This window comes from Cyprinodon tularosa, unplaced genomic scaffold, assembly GCF_016077235.1.
Source record: "Cyprinodon tularosa strain WSP-4 unplaced genomic scaffold, ASM1607723v1 ctg496, whole genome shotgun sequence".
NCBI lineage: Eukaryota > Metazoa > Chordata > Actinopteri > Cyprinodontiformes > Cyprinodontidae > Cyprinodon > Cyprinodon tularosa.
In genome coordinates, this window is record NW_024039225.1 from 716,356 (window position 1) to 736,254 (window position 19,899).

Sequence of the window (19,899 nt, forward strand, 5' to 3'; positions counted from 1 at the left end):
TCAGAGAAAGTAGTCATAGACAAGCTCTATAGCTGGCTTTTCCTAGAAAGAAACTTATTCAAACAGACCAGCTCTGAGCTGGTTTTTCAGGACAAGGGGATGAAAGACAGCACATATACGGTTAGTCACAGTAAAAGCTCACCCAATGGCTTGTTGTACCAGCCTTTTATTTCCCAGTCTGGATCAGAGGAGCCAATGTTTCTCAGATAGTGTACCCAAAGGGGGAAACATGTTAAAGCGTTAAGAGAATATATTCCAGTCATGGTTAACAAAATCCTTGATAAAAGCACAATTTGCAGATGAAGATCTCACCTTCTATTAGGCCCTATTTGCATCTTCACCACTCAGCAGGAGAACCACTGAATGGCAGAGAGCCCCTGCATTCAGTAATTTTTATCTAAGTGTCTCACCGAAAGTCCCAAGTAAGCATTCAGTCCCTATTATACAGCCTACAGAATTACCATATAAGGCGATGCTGGAGTCACTCTGGCCATTATATGTCAGTTTAAGAATGTTCATTTTGGTCGACCCAAAGAGAAAGTGAACATATATATAAATTAACAGATATAACAGTTGTTTAAAACATAAAAAAAACAATGTTTAACAAGCTTTTTCTAGAAAAGAAAAATGGATTAACACTGAAAAACAGAGCAAACTGTATCATTAATAACAGGATTCCTCAATTCTGGTCCTTGAAGTCTGTGGTGCTGCACGATTTACACGTCTCTCTGCCTTCACACCTGAATCAAATCACTGTATTAGCTCCTCAGTATACAGGCAAGTTGTCCAGAGTCCTACTATTTTTGGTGTGGTTTCGTGCAAATAATACAGATCAGGAGATCAATCACTAGGTCCGTTAGACACATAAGGGGTTAAAAAAACATAATATGTCCTTTAAATGAGGACCAAAAAAAAGTGAGTAGTATTAATTCAGAGATGATTAAATATTTATATGGAGAGAGATGTTGGTTCATATTCAGTTATCTTTATGAGCGCTACCGTTTCAACTCACAATCCATCACATACATCCACAAGCTTGTCCAACCTCACATTTGCAGCATTACACAGGGTTTTTTTAACAGCCATTTAACATAACTTGATATTGCTGAGAGCACATTGATTTGTGTGATTGTAGCATTATAGAAAACTGCACAGTCAAACTGTACCAGTACCAAAGAATGGCTTCTGAGGCCTCCTCTACCTTCCAGTAGATCTCTTATGGCTGATAACATGTAGCTTATTGTTGATAACAGTTTTTTTTTTTGTTTTTTTTAATATGCATTTTAAAACATAACTTTGAATGAAAATACACAACTCAGTTGACTCACATTTTGGTTTGCTTAAAATGAGAGACATACTATTTTTTTTTTTTTTATTACATGAGGAACTTCCTAAATTGTCTTACATTATCTTAGATTAGACAAAAATAGATCAAATAACTCTCTAGGCAAAAATTAAATTAGCTTAACGTTAGGATTAATTCAGTTATAACAACACTGAGCCTAGTAGTAGGTAGGAGGCACAATCTGAAGCCATGTTATGGGACTAATAACTTCTATTTAATGGGATGATAACATCCAAAGCAGCTGCAAACAGCCACTTAGTATTTACTGTGTACTAATGGAAGACAAAATCAAAATGAGGAGGAGCCCCATCAGATGACGTACAGGTCCTACCTGTTTTGACAATGTTTCCATACTTCATCTTTAGCTGCTGCCAGGTGATTTCACTTAAATAGAATACAATTTTTTCCACAAAGTTATTGTGGTTACAACAGGCTTTGGCAGATCTTTTGATATATATTAATTTGACTGGATATGTATTTCTGATATCTGAAATAAATTTTTCCCTTGGAAAAATACAAGCTGTTAAAGCAAATTACATTTTTTTTATATCTTAAATAAACACTAAGTCTAGAAATGAAATTCAGATCTCCATATTCCATTTGCTACTGTTAATAATTTTTATTATTTTTAGAGAAAGAAATATCTTTTGGATGGATCCAAAATACATATTCAATCAAGCTAATAAATGTCAAAACAGCCATTTAAAACATTCCTAAGTATATAAAACTTTTTTACTTTCATAAATTCAGTTTCTGCTGGCAAAACATTCATTTTGAAAGTCTATTATTATAGTTCAGACAGAAAAAAATATTTTAGCATGGAAGAATCCAGACAGAGCAACAGAAAGGACTGTGCTCTTAATAAATATTAAAATAGTCTTCTATACTAGACTTTATATTAACTTGCACATGAACTCATCATCTCCCCCGCCAACTCCCTCCTTTACAGGTGTAGTGCTGTTGTTCTTTCTCTTAAACACACTCTCCATTTTTTAGCATTAAACTTTGTAGTTCCAGTGGTTCCAAATAGGCACTTCCTGTTGCCTGTTGTCATGGTAACTAACAGCATGTTAACATTGAGGTCATATAGGGATAGGTATGATAAGTATATGCTCCAAAGAAATGGGGCAAGCATTTTCAAAAGTGGGGTGTTTAAAGTTTTGTTTGTGGACCCAAATAGATTTACTCACACTCTGCATTTAACCTTTCTTTGTCCTGATGTTTTCATGGTAATCCGTGCTCCACTGATAATGGCTTTACATATTTGTTAAGCACATGCTCAACTATGAATGGACCTACTCAGAGTTGATTAAACTAACTTACAGTAGCTGTTGGGATGCCAAAAACTAAGTTTCCAGTCTTAGACTAGATAAATTCAGACTTAAAAATTTGCATCTGAGTTTGTTAAACCTGCTTTGTGAAATGAGCCTTTGATCTGTAACATAAACTTGTTGACACATGCAGCCCACTTTATGACTCTATCTAGGACTTTGTCACAGCTAAACAGACCGCCAGACCGGATATAGCTTCTATGAAGGGAAAAAAATAGAGAGAATAATATTTAAAGATGATGAAACAAATAATATAAAATTGGATAATAGAAGTACAATGTATGACTGGAAGTTATTGAATTGTGTTAAAACAAATGACCTATGGAAAAAGGCCTAATGAGAGTAAGAGTTTTATTAAAAGTATTTTTTATTGCTCTGCTGTAATATTGGAATTTGAATTTTGGGTTTTCATTGGTTTTGAGCCATATTAATTTCAACTATAACTAAGCACTTAAGATATATTACTCTGTCAGTAGAAAATGTATTTAATCTGGTTCTTGTTTTTAAGATAACAACAAAAAATGAATTAATATCTTCATGAGTTTCCTCTTTAATGTTTATTGTCAAGAGCTTTGACTTTAGCCTACATTTATCTTACACTGTGCCAAACCTTATTCTCTTTCCACCAATAATTTACCAAAGTTGTGGTTAGTGGACACACAAATCTAAGGCCAAGACTTCATTACAACAGCCATATCTTTTTTTTTTTTGTCCTTTAAAATTTGTAGAGCCATGAGACCTATCAGACTTTATTAGCTAATAATACATGTAGGACCATTAAGAGTGGTTGAGACTGCCCCACAGCAATACTTAACAGTCTTGGTGGTGTACTGCTGGAGGACAGAACTAACCGGGCCACTGTGTGACAACCTCCCCTCAAGCAACAAATGTCTGAGCAGAATTCCAATATGACATCACCAAGACCAGGACTGTATTCCCAGAGGGTGACTGGTATGAGACGTTAAACAAACCGGAATGTGACACTAAGTAAAATACTGTTCTGCTCTACAATAACTTAAAGGAGTTCATTGGTACAAATTTTTCCGATATTCATATCCACAAAAAAGAAGTGGGAGGTGCCCTGATTGCTTTAGGATTTTACAGACTGAGATAAAAAAGTGTCATCTGTGTCTTTTTGATAAGTCAAAATAGCTGGCAACTGCACTCCATAAAGAACACGCCGTTATTTTAAGGTGTTTATGCTAGTCTTGTTCAGTCTGCCACACTCAAACAGGGCCTGTGAAATGAATTCACTGTGTAGACTTTACCTCTTGTTTAACTTAGTTTTGTACAAGGTCCAGACTAAAGGGAGAGGGTGTTGTTGTGTAAAACAGAAAGAAATTAACAATGTGAGAGAGCAAGTCCTCTATTGTCTCCTCTCCTTGCTCAGGGCAAAACACAAACTACTGCAAAATTGAAAGTTGCCGAGGGGAAGACGGAAGTGTGTCGTCTGTGGAGTTGAAGAAGAAATAATAATAATAATGAATAAATAGTCTGTTTTGATTGAAGGAAAGAAAAGGACCTTGCAACTGATGCCAACAGCATCACTGGCTGACAATGGTCATCGACTTGCACTGCTTATACAATGCCTTCCACAGAGACTTATTTGTTTTGGTACTCTACACATCTACAATCCTGTACTGTCTGTAGTCTTCACAATGCTGTTTGAGGACTAATCTTCTCTAGAAACCCTTTGCTGTTTTCACAAAACATGTATAAACATATTGAGATTGAACTACATACCAATACATTACGGTTACATATTTGGTAACTTCTAAAAGAAAAAAATGCTTGCACTGAATTTGATTTAGAGGTATAAGAATACAAGAAAATTGACATAAGACAGGTTACACATTTCACAAAAAACAAAAGCCATCCATCCATCCATACATCAATCCATCCATGCGATGCTTATCTCCAGCAGTCATTAGGCAAAAGATGGGGTACACTCTGGATGGGAAGGCAAAGTAATTTTGCTTATAGCTAATCATTTCTAACTTTTCTGCATTAGTCTACAGTATTACTTGAAATGTTTGTCAATACTTTAAAGTGATTTATGTTGTCATTCATAATATTGTTGGTTTTTGTTTTTGTTGTATATTAGTATTTGATGTAATGCTTCCTGTTGACACAAGTTGTGTATTGTTGGAAGATTTCATTATAATAAAATCTAAAACAGTTCATGTTTAAAGTTCACTTTTTTCAAAAAATATAATAAGTTCACCAACCTAGAAATAAACTAGTTCAAGTTTTGTTTGTAAATTAAGCCACAATCCTACACAGTACCACACAATCCTATGACCTCTTGAAGCTGTCATTGCCAAGAAAGGCTTTTGGACAAAGTTTAGTGCATTTCAGTAATTCTTTTTTCCCTATGTCATTTAATTTTTATTACAAATAATATGGTCTGATTTCTTTGCCTGGTGATAATGTCATGTCAGTAGCACCTCTAGAAATATATTTATTGAGAAAAATGGTGATGTGTTCAATATGCATTTTACCCTGTGTGTGTTTGTGTATATCTATCTATCTATCTATCTATCTATCTATCTATCTATCTATCTATCTATCTATCTATCTATCTATCTATCTATCTATCTATCTATCTATCTATCTATCTATCTATCTATCTATCTATCTATCTAGAGAGATAGATAGATAGATAGATAGATAGATAGATAGATAGATAGATAGATAGATAGATAGATAGATAGATAGATAGATAGATAGATAGATAGATAGATAGTATTTTTTTATTTTGGTTTAATTATATAAAGACTGTCTGCCATTCCACTGCACTAATAGATGCCACCCTCCTTATTAATGTCATTACTCTACAATTGTCATTTCTGAAAGTCCAAATATGCTTACATTTACACTAAATATATTTGTATTTGGATAATCCCTTTACACATGTTAAATGTTTTCATTTGTATATATTTCAGCCAAGAAGTTGCATGGTTTGGTCATTAGAGTATGATCTACAAATAATAAAGGTGCACAGGAAAAAAAAAAGGTTTGAGCAAGCTTTTTCCTGAATTGCAAACACAAAGCTCTTTGGATTAGGACCACAAAGTGCAGACATAAATTGCCAACACAATATAAAGTAAGACCTTTGATGTCATGGTAAGTATTCAAGACAGTACAGTATGTTCTTACATTAAAGAATACTTTGCAAAATAAATGAGAATAGTTTCTTGGGGTTGATTAAGGAGCTAACCATGTGCTACATTGATCCAGTCCTCTTCCTGCTTCAGTTATCTTTTTCCACACATCGGCTCATTGTAGGGGAATGTGCAGAAGTGATTACTCTCGAATTAAGACTTTCCTTGCTGCAGATATATGTGTGGCATAATTAAATAATGGATGCTTCACCCGAACAGTCCCAACGCAGTCAAGACTCCCAGCCTCGTCAGATTGGTGCAATATTAACCATGACACATGCGTAACCAGGCTGGTAATTAATGCACTGAATCAATTACAAATTAGCCAATTTGGAGAATTCCCTGCTGGAGTCCACTTATTACTAGTGCTCTGATGGAGATGCAAGTTCTTCTCATGGGAAGGTGTGTCATTTAACTGTTCTCCTTTTGTATCCTACTTTATTTGTCTTCTCAAGGTAATACTTAGAAGAGAGAGGATAATACTGCGGCTTGTTTGGTATATCATTGTGAATGTCAGTTATACAACTTCAGGTTCAAACTATGGTCCAGACAGAAAAGAGTGCGGAGCTAATTGGATCCAATTGAAGGGCCCCTTACTTTAGAATATAGCTAATGAGCATCATTATTTGGAACGGATGTTATGGCCATGCTGGGTAGTCTTACTTACCTTCATTATAAACCTTTAAAAACAGGTTATCTTGTTTATTGTGGATATTAGTGAAAAAAATGTTTTTAGTTCTAAATCTTCAAATTTTATACATTGTAAAGCTTTTGTAAATATTTTGCAGCTGAGAAGATATGGGCACTTAATCTGCTTATTGAGTATTGCACAACAATGTAGTTTTACTGGTGACAAAAAAGTCAGGAGTTTTTTCCAATGTATGCATTTAGGCCACTCCCAGGAATACATGATTTGAATGCTTCCTTTCTAAAGGAAAGTATGTTTTAACAGGGGTCCTTTTGCTTTATTTCTGAAAGTGTTATATGGAATAAAAATAGGGATGGTTATGTTTTCAGATGTAAATTGCATGTTTCTCCACATCCTGCAAAGGTTTTCTGGATTGGTGACGGTGGAGACTATTTGTGAAACACCTTTTAATGTTTAAGAAACCAGATTGAGATGACTTAAGTTTTCAAACATTGTACATTATTCTTCTGGAATAAGCCATTAGGATGAGCACATTGAGGTCACATAGGGATAGGTATGATAAGTATATGCTCCAAAGCAATGGGGCAAGCATTTTCAAAAGTGGGGTGTTCAAAGTTTGTTTTTGCACCCCATTTAAATTTTTTATTGAAATCTACTCACTCCCTGCATTTAATCTTTTTTTGACCTGTTGTTTTCAGGCACAGGTCATGGTTAATGCTACATCTTCTCCCAAATTTGCTCTGAGATTTTTAAAAATCATCAGTCGTTCATGGCTCCCAACATTATTGTTTTGTATTTTAAATAATGCACACCTGGGCCTAAAACACTCAAAATGTCCCTAAAACATGCCAGTTCTTACACCACCAATTCAATGGACATCAAGATAAACCCATGCTTTTATGTTGCTGATGGTAAATTCTGACATTACCATTTGAATGTCATTCAGTGTAGCCCAGTCATGTAACTGCAGCTTACTGGGCACCCTTATTTTTCCTTCTATGTTAACCAGGGTTTCTGTACTTCTGGTGTCAACATAAAAATAACAGAAGCCAGTAACCTTTGCTTCTATTGCATTTTACCATTTAGTTTTTAAGATTGACATATTAGAAGAGCAATTCAATATCTATTTTTTAATACACTACTCAAAAAAAATTAGAGGAACACTTTTTAATCGGAGTATAGCATCAAGTTAATTAAACTTCTGGGATATTGATTTGGTCAGGTAAGTAGCAGAGGGGGTTGTTAATCAGTTTCAGCTGCTTTGGTGTTTGGTGTTAACAGGTGCACTAGAGGGGCAACAACGAGATGACCATCAAAACAGGAATGGTTTTACAGGTGGAGGCCACTGACATTTTTTCGCCTGGTCGTTTGGCTAGGGTCACTGTCACTACTGTTAGCATGAGGCGTCCCCCTGGACAGAGGTGGCACAGGCAGTCCACCTCCTCCAGGATGGCACATCAATACGTGCCATTGCCAAAAGGTTTTCTGTGTCTCCCAGCACAATCTCAAGAGCATGGAGGAGATTCCAGGAGACAGACAGGTACTCCAGGAGAGCTGGACAGGGCTGTAAAATGTCTACAATCCATCAGCAGGACCGGTATCTGCTCCTTTGTGCAAGGAGGAGCAGGAGGAACGCTGCCAGAGCCCTACAAAATGACCTCCAACAGGCCACTGATGTGAATGTCTCTGACGAAACAAACAGAAACAGACTTCACGAGGGTGGCCTTAGGGCCCCACGTCCTTTGGTGGGCCTGTGCTCACTGCCCAGCACTGTGGAGCTAGATTGGCATTTGCCACAGAACACCAGAATTGGCAAGTCTGCCACTGGCACCCTGTGCTTTTCACAGATGAGAGCAGTTTCACCCTGAGCAGATGTGAAAGACGTGAAAGGGTCTGGAGAAGCCGTGGAGAATGTTATGCTGCCTGTAACATCGTTTAGCATGACCGGTTTGGTGGTGGGTAAGTGATGGTCTGGGGAGGCATATCCATGGAGGGATGCACAGACCTGTACAGGTTAGACAATGGCACCCTGACTGCCACTGGGTAATGGGATTAAATCCTTGCAGCCATTGTCAGATCCTATGCTGGTGCAGTGGGTCCTGGGTTCCTCCTGGTGCACAACAATGCCCGGCCTCATGTGGCGAGAGTAAGCAGGAAGTTCCTGGAGGATGAAGGAATTGATACCATTGATTGGCCCCCACGCTTGCCTACCTAAATTCAATAGAACACCTCTGGGACATTCTGTTTCAATCCATCCGATGCCGCCAGGTTCTACCTCAGACTGTGCAGGAGCTCAGTTATGTCCTAGTGCAGATCTGGGAGGAGATACCCCAGAACGCCATCCATCGTCTCATTAGGAGCATGCCCCGACATTGTCAGGCATGCATACACGCATGTGGGGGCCATACAAATTATGGATTATTGCAAAATAGACTAGCCTGCCGCATCATTTTTTCACTGTAATTTTTGGGGTGTCTTCGAATTCAGCCCTCTGTAGGTTGATAAATTTCATTTCCATCAAATGATGCGGAATCCTTTTGTTCCTAACACATCCCCCAGTCCATATCAGTATAAATAAACAGCATGATTTTTCCCCCATTGAGATCTCATGAGTTTTTCGAAGTGTTCCTTTAATTTTTTTACCAGTCTATATACAGACAAGCCGTCATAAACACTTCAAAAGTATTTTTACAAAGGCTGAGATATTCATTTTATTTAATTGTAAGCTGCAACAATAATAAAAAAAATAAATGTAGTTGTGATGATATGCAAGGAACACATTGCTGACAGGGATTATAGCTATTTGTGTTACTATAGGAAAGGCCACTTCAAATTAACACAAAGTTGCTGTGAGTGATGCCCTTTGTCTTCTAAGACAACTGTGCCCAAATTCAAAGGGCAAAGCTGTTCACTGAAAGTGTAGAAGAAAAAAAATGCTGTTAAGGAATATTCTTCAAACCTAATATTATACATACATATATATATATATATACATATATATATATATATATATATATATATATATATATATATATATATATATATATGTATATATGTATATGTATATATATGTATATGTATATGTACAGTATATGGTCCAAACTTGGAAAACTAATTCCATATATTCACAAGTGACTAAGTATTTTAAACCGGGTGTCATTTACATTGGATATGATCTCTGAGAGAATTTAGGAGGAATTTCTTAGTTACACTTATGGACACTTTATCCGGCTTCTGTGTCTGCTTACAGATGTGAAAGTGAACTCAGGCAGAGGATTTATTGATGAAATACAGAAATAGAGGAAGAGAGCTTACTGAAGTAAACCTTAAGCCCTCCCAATACACCACTGCTGTTTTGTCTTCAATGACTGCATCCTTGCATAGAACATTTGCCTCCTTCAATATGCATGGATATTGGTAGGAATCACCACAATGGTTAATACATTTCTTCATTTATGTTGATGCCTGTCCCCTAACCCTTTAATCATAATATAACTCTGTATCAATTATGTATTAAATATTAAAGTAGACATAACCAAAACCCTTAGAACAACATCTGGTACCAATCTGTCATGTTTCATGGTTCCTTTCTTCCCCAACTCTTTGTCCTTCCTTCAATGCTTCTACCTAAAACCTTCCTCTTATTTTCCTTTAGAGCTTAGGGCTTGGAGGACTCAATTTCAAAACGCTGCACGTCTCAGTGACTCAAGTGAGGGGTTTGTTCCGCTGCCACACTTCCGCTCACAAATGCTCCAGTCTGGGGAGAAGGAGGGGGAAATCCCTGTTAATCTACTGAATCTGGCTCTTACCATCGCTTTTTTTTTTTTTTTTTTGCAGTTTCTGAGATACGTATGCATTGACCTTTTGGAATTAAGGTATGCAAGGGTGATCTAGGTGGGGGGTGCTTTATAATCCCATTAAATATTTAAATAATTTTCATATACAATAAATCTTGCATCCAGCAAAGGTTTTTTTTTTTTTTTCCTTTTTCGAATTTAATCATATGCTTACAGATAGGGCTGCAACTAACGATTATTTTAAAAATCGATGAATCGGACGATTATTTTTTCGATTAATCGATGAATCGGACAAAAAATATTTTTTATATTAACCTCTTTATTCCAAAATAAACATTTTAAACAGAACAAACAAGCACACAAGTACAGGTTGCTCATTAACTGTACTGGTGCAATATGAAAAATAAATGTTTGTGTTAAAACTACGCAAACTTACATGAGAAATGTGGCTGTACATCCACAAAATATAGGCTACTTTGTTTCATAAAGCGCAAAAAAAGACATTTTTGTTTTTAAAGCCCCTAAGGGGTTCAAACAATAGGCCCCCCCCATTTCAACAAATGAGTTTTTTTTAGACTAGAAGAGTTCTGCCTTTTAAGACAGGAAAGTATAGCAGTTAAAGTTGCTACTTGAGAAAATACTTAACCATAGAGATAAAAATAGCCCTGTGATTCAAATTATAAATTGTATTTGGAATAAAAATGAGAGAACTAGGGGTGCTAAAAAACACATCCTCCAAAGACTCCAATTTACATGGGAATGTGGCATATAATTAATTGACATATTACTGATCTTGCTGGATTTTATTCTGCTTTACTTCCATAAATTGCAGGATCTTCTTTACTTTATCTTCGCCAGAAGATTTAAACTTTAAAAGCCTTACCCTCATAATTTGCAAGTTAATTTATTTATAAAGTAAATGTAAACGCTGCTTAAGCTAATTCAAATGAAATTAAAAGTAAAATAAGTAGCCAACCTTATCACTGTCTGTAACCTACTAACACGGTAAGGAAAGCATCAGATGAGCTACCTGAGAAACTAACGTTACGTTTCCCCACTTTCAAACCAAACAAACATGGTGGTTCCGTGCCATGTTAATTTCTTTTGAAAAAAGTTGCATGTTATCACTTTTTTCGCTTTACAAAGCGCAGGCTATTTTAATTATTGTGATCAATTTGCGCCGCACAATCCCGGTGCATGCGCGCTTCATTTGCAGTCTGGACGCTGAGGCTCTGACTGCAGCGCTGAGAGGGACTCCTGCGGGAGCGGGGGGAGGCGCCCCACGGCAGAGTAGGAACGATACATGCTTTCACGTAAGAGTCTCCAAAAGCCGCCAGTGAAACCGAAAAAAGTCGCCAGATTTGTTGCTAGTCGCTTTTTTGAAAAATAGTCGCTGGAGGGGTCTGAAAAGTCGCTGAGTTGGCAACACTGCTCCTGCGGCGCTGACTCGCTCTGCCATATTTTTTTTCTTCCTCTTTCAGTCAAGAGGCAGTGATGACGGCGCGGCGGATGACGCAATAATCGCGCGACACAACTAATCGATGATGAAATTCGTTGCCAACGCTTTTAAAAGTCGATTTTTATCGATTTTATCGATTCCTTGTTGCAGCCCTACTTACAGATTTGTTTCTTCTTTTGCTCACCCTTACATGAGCTTAATATACTATGTGTAAATAGCTAAAACCTGATATAGAAATATTTAAGATGCTTAAAAAAATTTGCTTGTGTTTTAAAACTGAAATGCTTATATATTCAAACAGTGCCTTACAAAAGTAAAAAAGTTGATGTGCAAACTGAAAATAGTTTATAATTACCAAGCAGAAAGAAAATTTCCTATAGTTAAATATTTAATTGTCTTCACAAAATAAATTCTCAATTCTAAATAAAATCAATTGCAATATGCTGCATTCAGACATGACTAGTATGGATAGAGCTAACATGTCTAATTATTAGTCCAACTAGACATACAACCAGTTTATAAAGACCTGCAGGGTTAAATTTAGAAACCAAATGCATACAAACAGATTTATGAAGTTTAAATAACATGCCAAATAGGTCTGGGTGTATTAGTGAAATGGTTTATAGCAAACCAAGCTTATAAGATGGTTTCATAAGATTTGACCATTAACAATATTTAATTTCATCAACCAAATAGTTGTGGCACCAACCTTATGCAATCAAATTAAACTGATAGACCAGGGAAAGAGATAATTATGTACAAAAGAGCCCAATGGACCCATGGTATCTCTTTAGAAGCCACAGTCCAGCTTATAAGATAATGATATTTATTACAGATATGACCTTTGCAAAATATTCACCAGAAAAATATCACAGAAGTTAACAGAAGTTTGCTACTGGCCATCTAGGGGAGGGACAGAGCAAACATATGGGAATAGATACACTTGAAAGAAAAAATTTACTTTTTTGCTATTCTAAAAAGATGTTGTTGTTTTTTTTTTCTTGAAGAACACTTACCTTACACATTAATATGTGTATACTATATCACGTCAATTTACCGTATAATGACCATCCCAATGTTAAAACACGGTGGTGGCAGCATTATCCTGTAAGGAGGATTTCCTTCAGAAGAAAAGGAGACCCTGTCAGAGTTTGCTACAAATGTAACAAATAAAATGCAATAGACAAAAAAAGGAAATTAAATTAAACTATTGCCTTCAGAAGACTGGCAGTGGAAGCTCATATTTGGACATGGCGATGACCCTTTACCAAGGGCAGAGCTAGATATTCTTATCATCAGGAGCTTTGCCAAGAAAATATGTTGTCATTAAGGGGATGATGTGGTACATCAAAAAGTAGGAACTTGTTTAATTAATGACTGTGGTCAAAAGCAAATTTAACATATTGTCCTTACATATCTTAAAGTTTAACCTCAACATGTTCTGTAGCAGTGCTGAAGCCAGACAACTTTCATAGAGGTGGCAGGGGAAGGACCAATGTGAACTACTGTGGGGTGGAGGAAAACAGAAAGGTACCAGAACCAGAACTTGCAAAACGTATGTGGTTCTGCTCTCATTCTTGCTCCTTCTTTTGTCATCTTTGTCTCGCTGTGCTAACATCCAAAGATCCGGATTATAATTTTTTTTTGTCACATAGATTAATACTTCTAAACTGTAACCTATGCTGAAAATACTAAAAAAAAGTTTTGCCACAAAAAAAGCACAGCATTTTATTATATTTGCACCTGTAGTGCATTGTGAGGATTTTTGTGTTATTCTCAAACTTAAGATTTACATTTCTGCTATATCCCTTTGGGGTCGTATTTCATTTGGCTTGCTATACTCCAGATGCATTTTCCTCCCAAGGGTAGATACTTTGCACTTGAACTGCTCCAGCAGCGTTGCCATGGGGGGGTTTGTTCTGATGATCTGTGTTTAATAAAAGTGGCCATGCATAGGGCAGATTTAGCCATTAGCTCAGCAGTGGCTGGTAATCACTTCAAGTTGTTTCCCTTTTGCCATGCATTTTATTACTAAACAAACAATGTGTGGGTTAAAAAGTGTGTATTTGCCATCTTCTTTCTCCCTTGTTTTATTTCCCTCTGCAAGACTGCACTTGGGAAAGTATTGATTTGGGAGCAGGAAAATAACAAACCGACAACTGTGCGAGTACTGTAATAAACAGCCTGAGAAAAGAAAAAAAAGGTATATAAAGCCTCCTTGAGAAGTGGGCCCTGAAGTAATTATTATTTTCTGTTTATGCTTAGAAACAGTGAGCCAGATTTGGTTGTTCCTGTGTTTTGCAACCAGACTTGTAAACAGAGGTAGAGGGCCTGGATAATGAATTACAGGTGTATTACATGGTGTAATATTACTGTAAAGCATAGCTATCAGCAAAGTAGCTTTTTGGACTAAGTATCAAACCATCTAAGTACCAGTCTGAATGTGAGTGATGTTAAAATACCCAATTTTCAACCCGAGCTCTGGTTTAGGTGCAGTATATTACACTCAAAATAAATCTCAATGCAGTTCTATGCCGCATTTTGACATTTGTCCACTATCTATCTATCTATCTATCTATCTATCTATCTATCTATCTATCTATCTATCTATCTATCTATCTATCTATCTATCTATCTATCTATCTATCTATCTATCTATCTATCTATCTATCTATCTATCTATCTATCTATCTATCTATCTATCTATCTATCTATCTATCTATCTATCTATCTATCTATCTATCTATCTATCTTCTATAGGTGTACTAAGTAAGTGACAAGCAATTGAGAAACATGCTGACATGTGACTGTGTCTGTTAGTAATGATGTAGAACAATATATAATTCTGTTTTAGTTTTTTTAATATCAATAAGTTAGAAGCTGAGACATTTTCTCTTGTTTTCATATAAATTTATTTCAGCGTATTTATCAAGCGAGGAGGGCCGCGTATCATTTAGAAAAAATATTACCTGCGATATAGAAGTATTAGAATGCTTGCAGCTCCAGTGATTAAATCACAATGAGAAACTACCACTTTTGTCCATTCTTTCTGACTAGAAGGACAGCAACTCCAGCACACTTGACAGATTAGTTACAATAAAATAAGATTAGTTAGTTAAGATTAGTTACAATAAAATGACAGTTAAATATGAAATACATGAAAATTCCAGAAAAAATAAGGCTAAAAGAAGCATATACAATCTTCTGTTGTCATGACTTCTGTGAAGAATAATATATACATATATATATACATGATCTATATACAAGATATATTAGAGTTTTTAAATTTTTCAGATCAGAGAAATGGAGTAAGCAGGAACAAATAAACAATGGATTACTCTAGTATGGTCATGCTAACCAGCCTTATGAAATTTCCTTACTGCTCTTTTCTGCTAATCAGTTTGAAAGATATCCTGTAGGTGTAGGGTTGCCTTAAAAAATTAAATAAGGGATACTTTTTTGCCCCGCATTGTCTTCCACCCTACCCACATTATATGTTTATTTTTGCCTTTTATTGTTTGTTTGAATTGATTTTGTAATCATTCAAACTGAACCTGAATTTAAATAGACACATTTTTTCTTAATAGGAGACTTTTTCTTTTTTTTTAAGAAAGTCTGCAACCTGTATTGTTACCTCAGATTTCTAAACAGTAGCTCAAGTATAGTACTATCAGTAAAAAGTTGATCATATTTAATGCTTCATAATTAGAAAACTATTTTCCTTCACTGAGAATTTTGAAGATTCTAGATTGTTTAGTTTAAAGAAATGTGAGTTCTTCTGTAGATTTCATAGGTATTAACCATGTCAATTCATTTAATTGAATTTACTTTTTTAACTTTTACCTTATCACGACTATCATGTCCATATTTCCTTTATAATTCAGTTCAAGGACTTTTTTTGTTAAATTAGTTTTAGTAGCTTATTCATCTGTGGTGTGATATTATCAAAGAGCTGCTGTCAATATTCTTGCACTGTATACAGATGCATTTCTATTTTGTGCAAAAAAGACTAACTAAAATACTTTTAAAACCTCACATATGTCATTAAGGTTGAGAATAAACAGTTTTAGTTCCATTACTCACCAAATGGAAACAGCACAAGCAATGTATATTTATTTGCCTTCTAATTGAATAGCTCTTCATCCACTCCAGAACTGCATAATGCCCTAATTTCCTGAAGAAGGCATCTGGATTTATTGCACAAACTTTTTTTGTAGATCAACAACCAGACCATTGGCATTTTTTTTTTTTTTTTTAAAGAGCTGACGATCTGCCAAAGTTGTTATCCCTGTACTGGCCAGTGTTGAAAAGTTCTTTAAAGCTCTTTAAGACCCTTAAAATCTCCAGGTTTCTTCCTCCCAGCTATCCGATCATACAAAAAAAAAATAAAAAAAATTGAGGGATTTGCTACAGCTGGATGAACTGAAGCAATCAAATTAGGCAATAATGTTATCTAGTGCCTCCTAGTGCCCTTTAGGACAGAAAATAGCATTTTTTCAAATAGCAATTTTTTCAAGCTAAAAATCTTGACTAAACTAGTGAAACTCAGCTAAAATAAACTTCTATGTACTCAAAAAAAAAATATATATAAAAAATGAATGAAAACTATAAACAATATAAAAATAAATGGTGATAATTAATCAATTACAAAATTATTCAAAGGTACTAAACTGAAAATATTGTATACCAATCAACACCAGTTTGGTGTGTGTGACTGTACAGATGAGTTACAATATCATGTCAGTGCCATGTCATGTCATAGTAATCATGTCAATGTGATTTTTTTTGCGTATAATAAAAAAAGCTAAATGCTAAATTAGATTTTAATTGAACTCTGCTTTTAAACACTGACAGTTTTAAACTGGCTGTTAAATATGCAAGTATATATATATATACATACATATATATATATATATATATATATATATATATATATATATATATATATATGTAAATATATATATATATATATATATATATATATATATACATATGTAAATATATATATGTATATATATATACATATATATGTAAATATATATATATATACATATGTAAATATATATATGTATATATATATATACATATATATGTAAATATATATATATATATATATATATATATATATATATATATATATATATATATATATATATATATATATATATATAAACTTTTTTTAAGCAACTCAACAAATAATTGCCAGAGACTTTTAAAATGGGAATTTTAGGAGGGAACACATTTTTCGGAAATATCATTGTTTCCTGACCCAGGATGATAACTGTTTCTCAGCTGATCAGACTCTGTAGAGCATTATTCTCCTCATCTCTGTTCATGGCAAGTCTTAAAAGGGAGGAGGTCAGTGCAGAAACCTTTGATATGGTAAATTAATAGTAAAAGTTATGTACTGTAACTGTTTTTCAGCTCAACAGACTTGATCAAAGCACTTTATTCAACATTTATGTATTGACGCTAAGACACTGATTTTGGCAAGCTAAATTGTAGCCACAGATCACCTTGGGGCACTGGCAGAAGCAAGGCTGCTGTACACTGTCACCACTGGGTCCTCTGACCCCCATCAATATAGAAATAAGGAAAGGGTAGCAATCAGTGGTACCCTTTTCCTTTTTTTGTATATACTTTTTTATCATAGGATTTTCAAACCTCATCTGAAATGAAAACCAAATCTAAATGCCACTCTGCAACAATGACTCTCCCAGGAGTACCGCCTACACATAATGTTTGCTCATTGGTCCGTTTGTGATGGATGACACTTCAGAAAGGGGGTTGCGAAGCTGTTATGGCACATTAAAATCCTCGGTCTGGACAGTAGACAAAAGAACCTGGTGATAATATAAAAAAAAACCAAGACAGAAACCACTGATTGTTCAGTGTTTTAATGGTCCTCTTCGAAGAGGTGTAAAGGAGCGACCCCCTCCCTCAAGTGAAGCAGTAATTGAGTCTTCACCTAAACCTCTAACCTAAAATATACATGTAAAATCTGCCCCAGAAAGCAGTTTTAGGTTTGATGAATGGCTTGACGGGTGGAAAGGAATTACATCCTTCTTCTATAAATTTGGAATTTTGGTCTTCAGTAAATGCTCCACGTATTAATTTAAGCCTAAATTGTTAGAAGTGATTGTCTATTGTCTGGCTTATTTTAGAAAAACAATTAGATGTGCACCAAATCAGTTTAACACAAACTATTAAGTTTGCACGAATCTTTAAGCGCCACAAATGTTTTTGAAAATTAGGCCATAAATGTTTGTTAATATGGTTACCGTGTATATTTATTACCAGCCTGTTGGCCTCATGGTAAAAGTTACAGAGGAAATTTCAATCAAAACTTGACCAACGGCAACACTGACCATCCTCTGAGGATTATTTTGGACTAATGTATCTACAGTACATAACAAACTGTTAATTTAATCTGTTGTAAATTATATAAGCCACTTCTATAAACCAATAAATGAACAACAAAATATAACTTTGATGCAAAAAAACATCTTCTGGACTAACAAATGTATTTTACATATAGTGAGCAGCTAATTAAAGCTCACATGTGATTGTGGTTTTTCTGCTTGTGACTAATGATGACAGTTTGAAAGATGCCAATCATCATATCTAAACTATTAGGACATTCTCTCTGAATTACTTGAGCGTTTTTCATGAGTTGTATCAGAACTTCACATACAGAGTTATTAACAGAATATGTTGGGCAAGCATGGCAACACTTCTTTGACCGCTTGGTTGCTAATGACAGACACCATGGATGGGTTGATGAGAGAAAAAGGACACATACACATGCTGTCACTTAGATTCACGCTACAGCAGCTCAGAACATGTGGCTCCTTGCCAATGTCTCAACAGTCGTTATACCCTCCCTAAATGACATTTAAAGTGTGAAGCAATGGTTGTCCTTGTGGCTCAGTCACCCAAGGCCAAGCCCCAGCTATGAGCAATGAACCCTGAGCCAAGTTCTACAGCAAGGCCACAAACCCTGAAGCAAAATCTCCTGCCTTTGATGTTGTAGTTCAGCTCTCTGTGCGGAAAGTGACCTTGAATACTTGTTTTAAGAGTGATCTAACATGGGCCTTTTCTTTATATGACTGCTTCATTGTTTGCACCTTTCTTTTTCAAATGTTTCATCTATCTATTTGTTATGAAAAGTCATAAGGTTAATCAGACTTTACCATTATGCTGTTCTTTATTTTGGTATGGGAATAAACCTTTTTTAAGACTACTCAATATCTGAAGTGCAGGATTTTTTATTCACAGTAAATTAGGGTGAAATCTGTCGATATTGTTGGACTGAACAAACTTTTTGTGAATTTGCACAATATAAATAAACTGAAATGAAGTAATGTATTTGATTTTCTTCGAATGTATTTTATTCTATAACCAATTTAATGAATTGACTCCGCAGAAGCTATACATTTCCATGCATTCTTTATTGTCATTATAATATAATTGAACTTCATTGATCTCACATTGGTGGTGTATTTAACCCATCCCCTTGAGGAGCAGTTGGCCTCCATTTTGCAACATTCTCTGAACACAAACGCACTGCGAATGGCTTAAAATTTTTTGAAAACAAACAAAAACAAAATTTTTTTTTTTACTTCTATTGCTTTTGTTAGTACTATGTTATCTCAAAGAGCCATAACAAACATTAACACCTGCTTTTGTTACTCTGTTTGCAGTCTATACGAGAAGTGACGGGCTATGTGCTGGTGGCTCTAAACCAGTTCGACTACCTGCCTTTGGAGAACTTGAGGATCATTCGAGGAACCAAACTTTATGAGGATCGCTACTCACTTGCAATCTTTCTGAATTACAGACGAGATGGAAACTTCGGGCTTCGACAGTTGGGTCTTAAAAACCTTACAGGCAAGTGGATGTGCTGATGTGGTTGGAAATATTCTTGTGACATTTTTTATGATGGATTTAATAGTTTTGGTCTGTCATTGAAAAGCTTTTGTAAGGGTCAGCTAAACAGTCAGGTCATTTATTAAATGTCTTTAGTTTTTACCATTCTAAAATGGTGTCCTCACAAATCGGCCTAAAAAGTTGATCAGACAGCTGCAGCTGATTTAGAATACAGTTGTTCACTTCCTCACTAAAATTAAGAAAATAAAGCACATCACTCTAGTT

The 19,899-nt window shown here is 35.3% G+C and overlaps 1 protein-coding gene across 1 annotated transcript in view; it reads left to right on the forward strand.

Annotated features, from left to right (window-relative positions):
- Positions 1–19,899, forward strand: part of LOC119794887 (receptor tyrosine-protein kinase erbB-4-like) — a 385,459-nt gene that overhangs the window by 215,942 nt on the left and 149,618 nt on the right. The window contains exon 4 of the mRNA XM_038302633.1: positions 19,449–19,635. Within this exon, the coding sequence (XP_038158561.1) occupies positions 19,449–19,635 (187 nt within the window). The remainder of the gene's footprint in view (positions 1–19,448; positions 19,636–19,899) is intronic.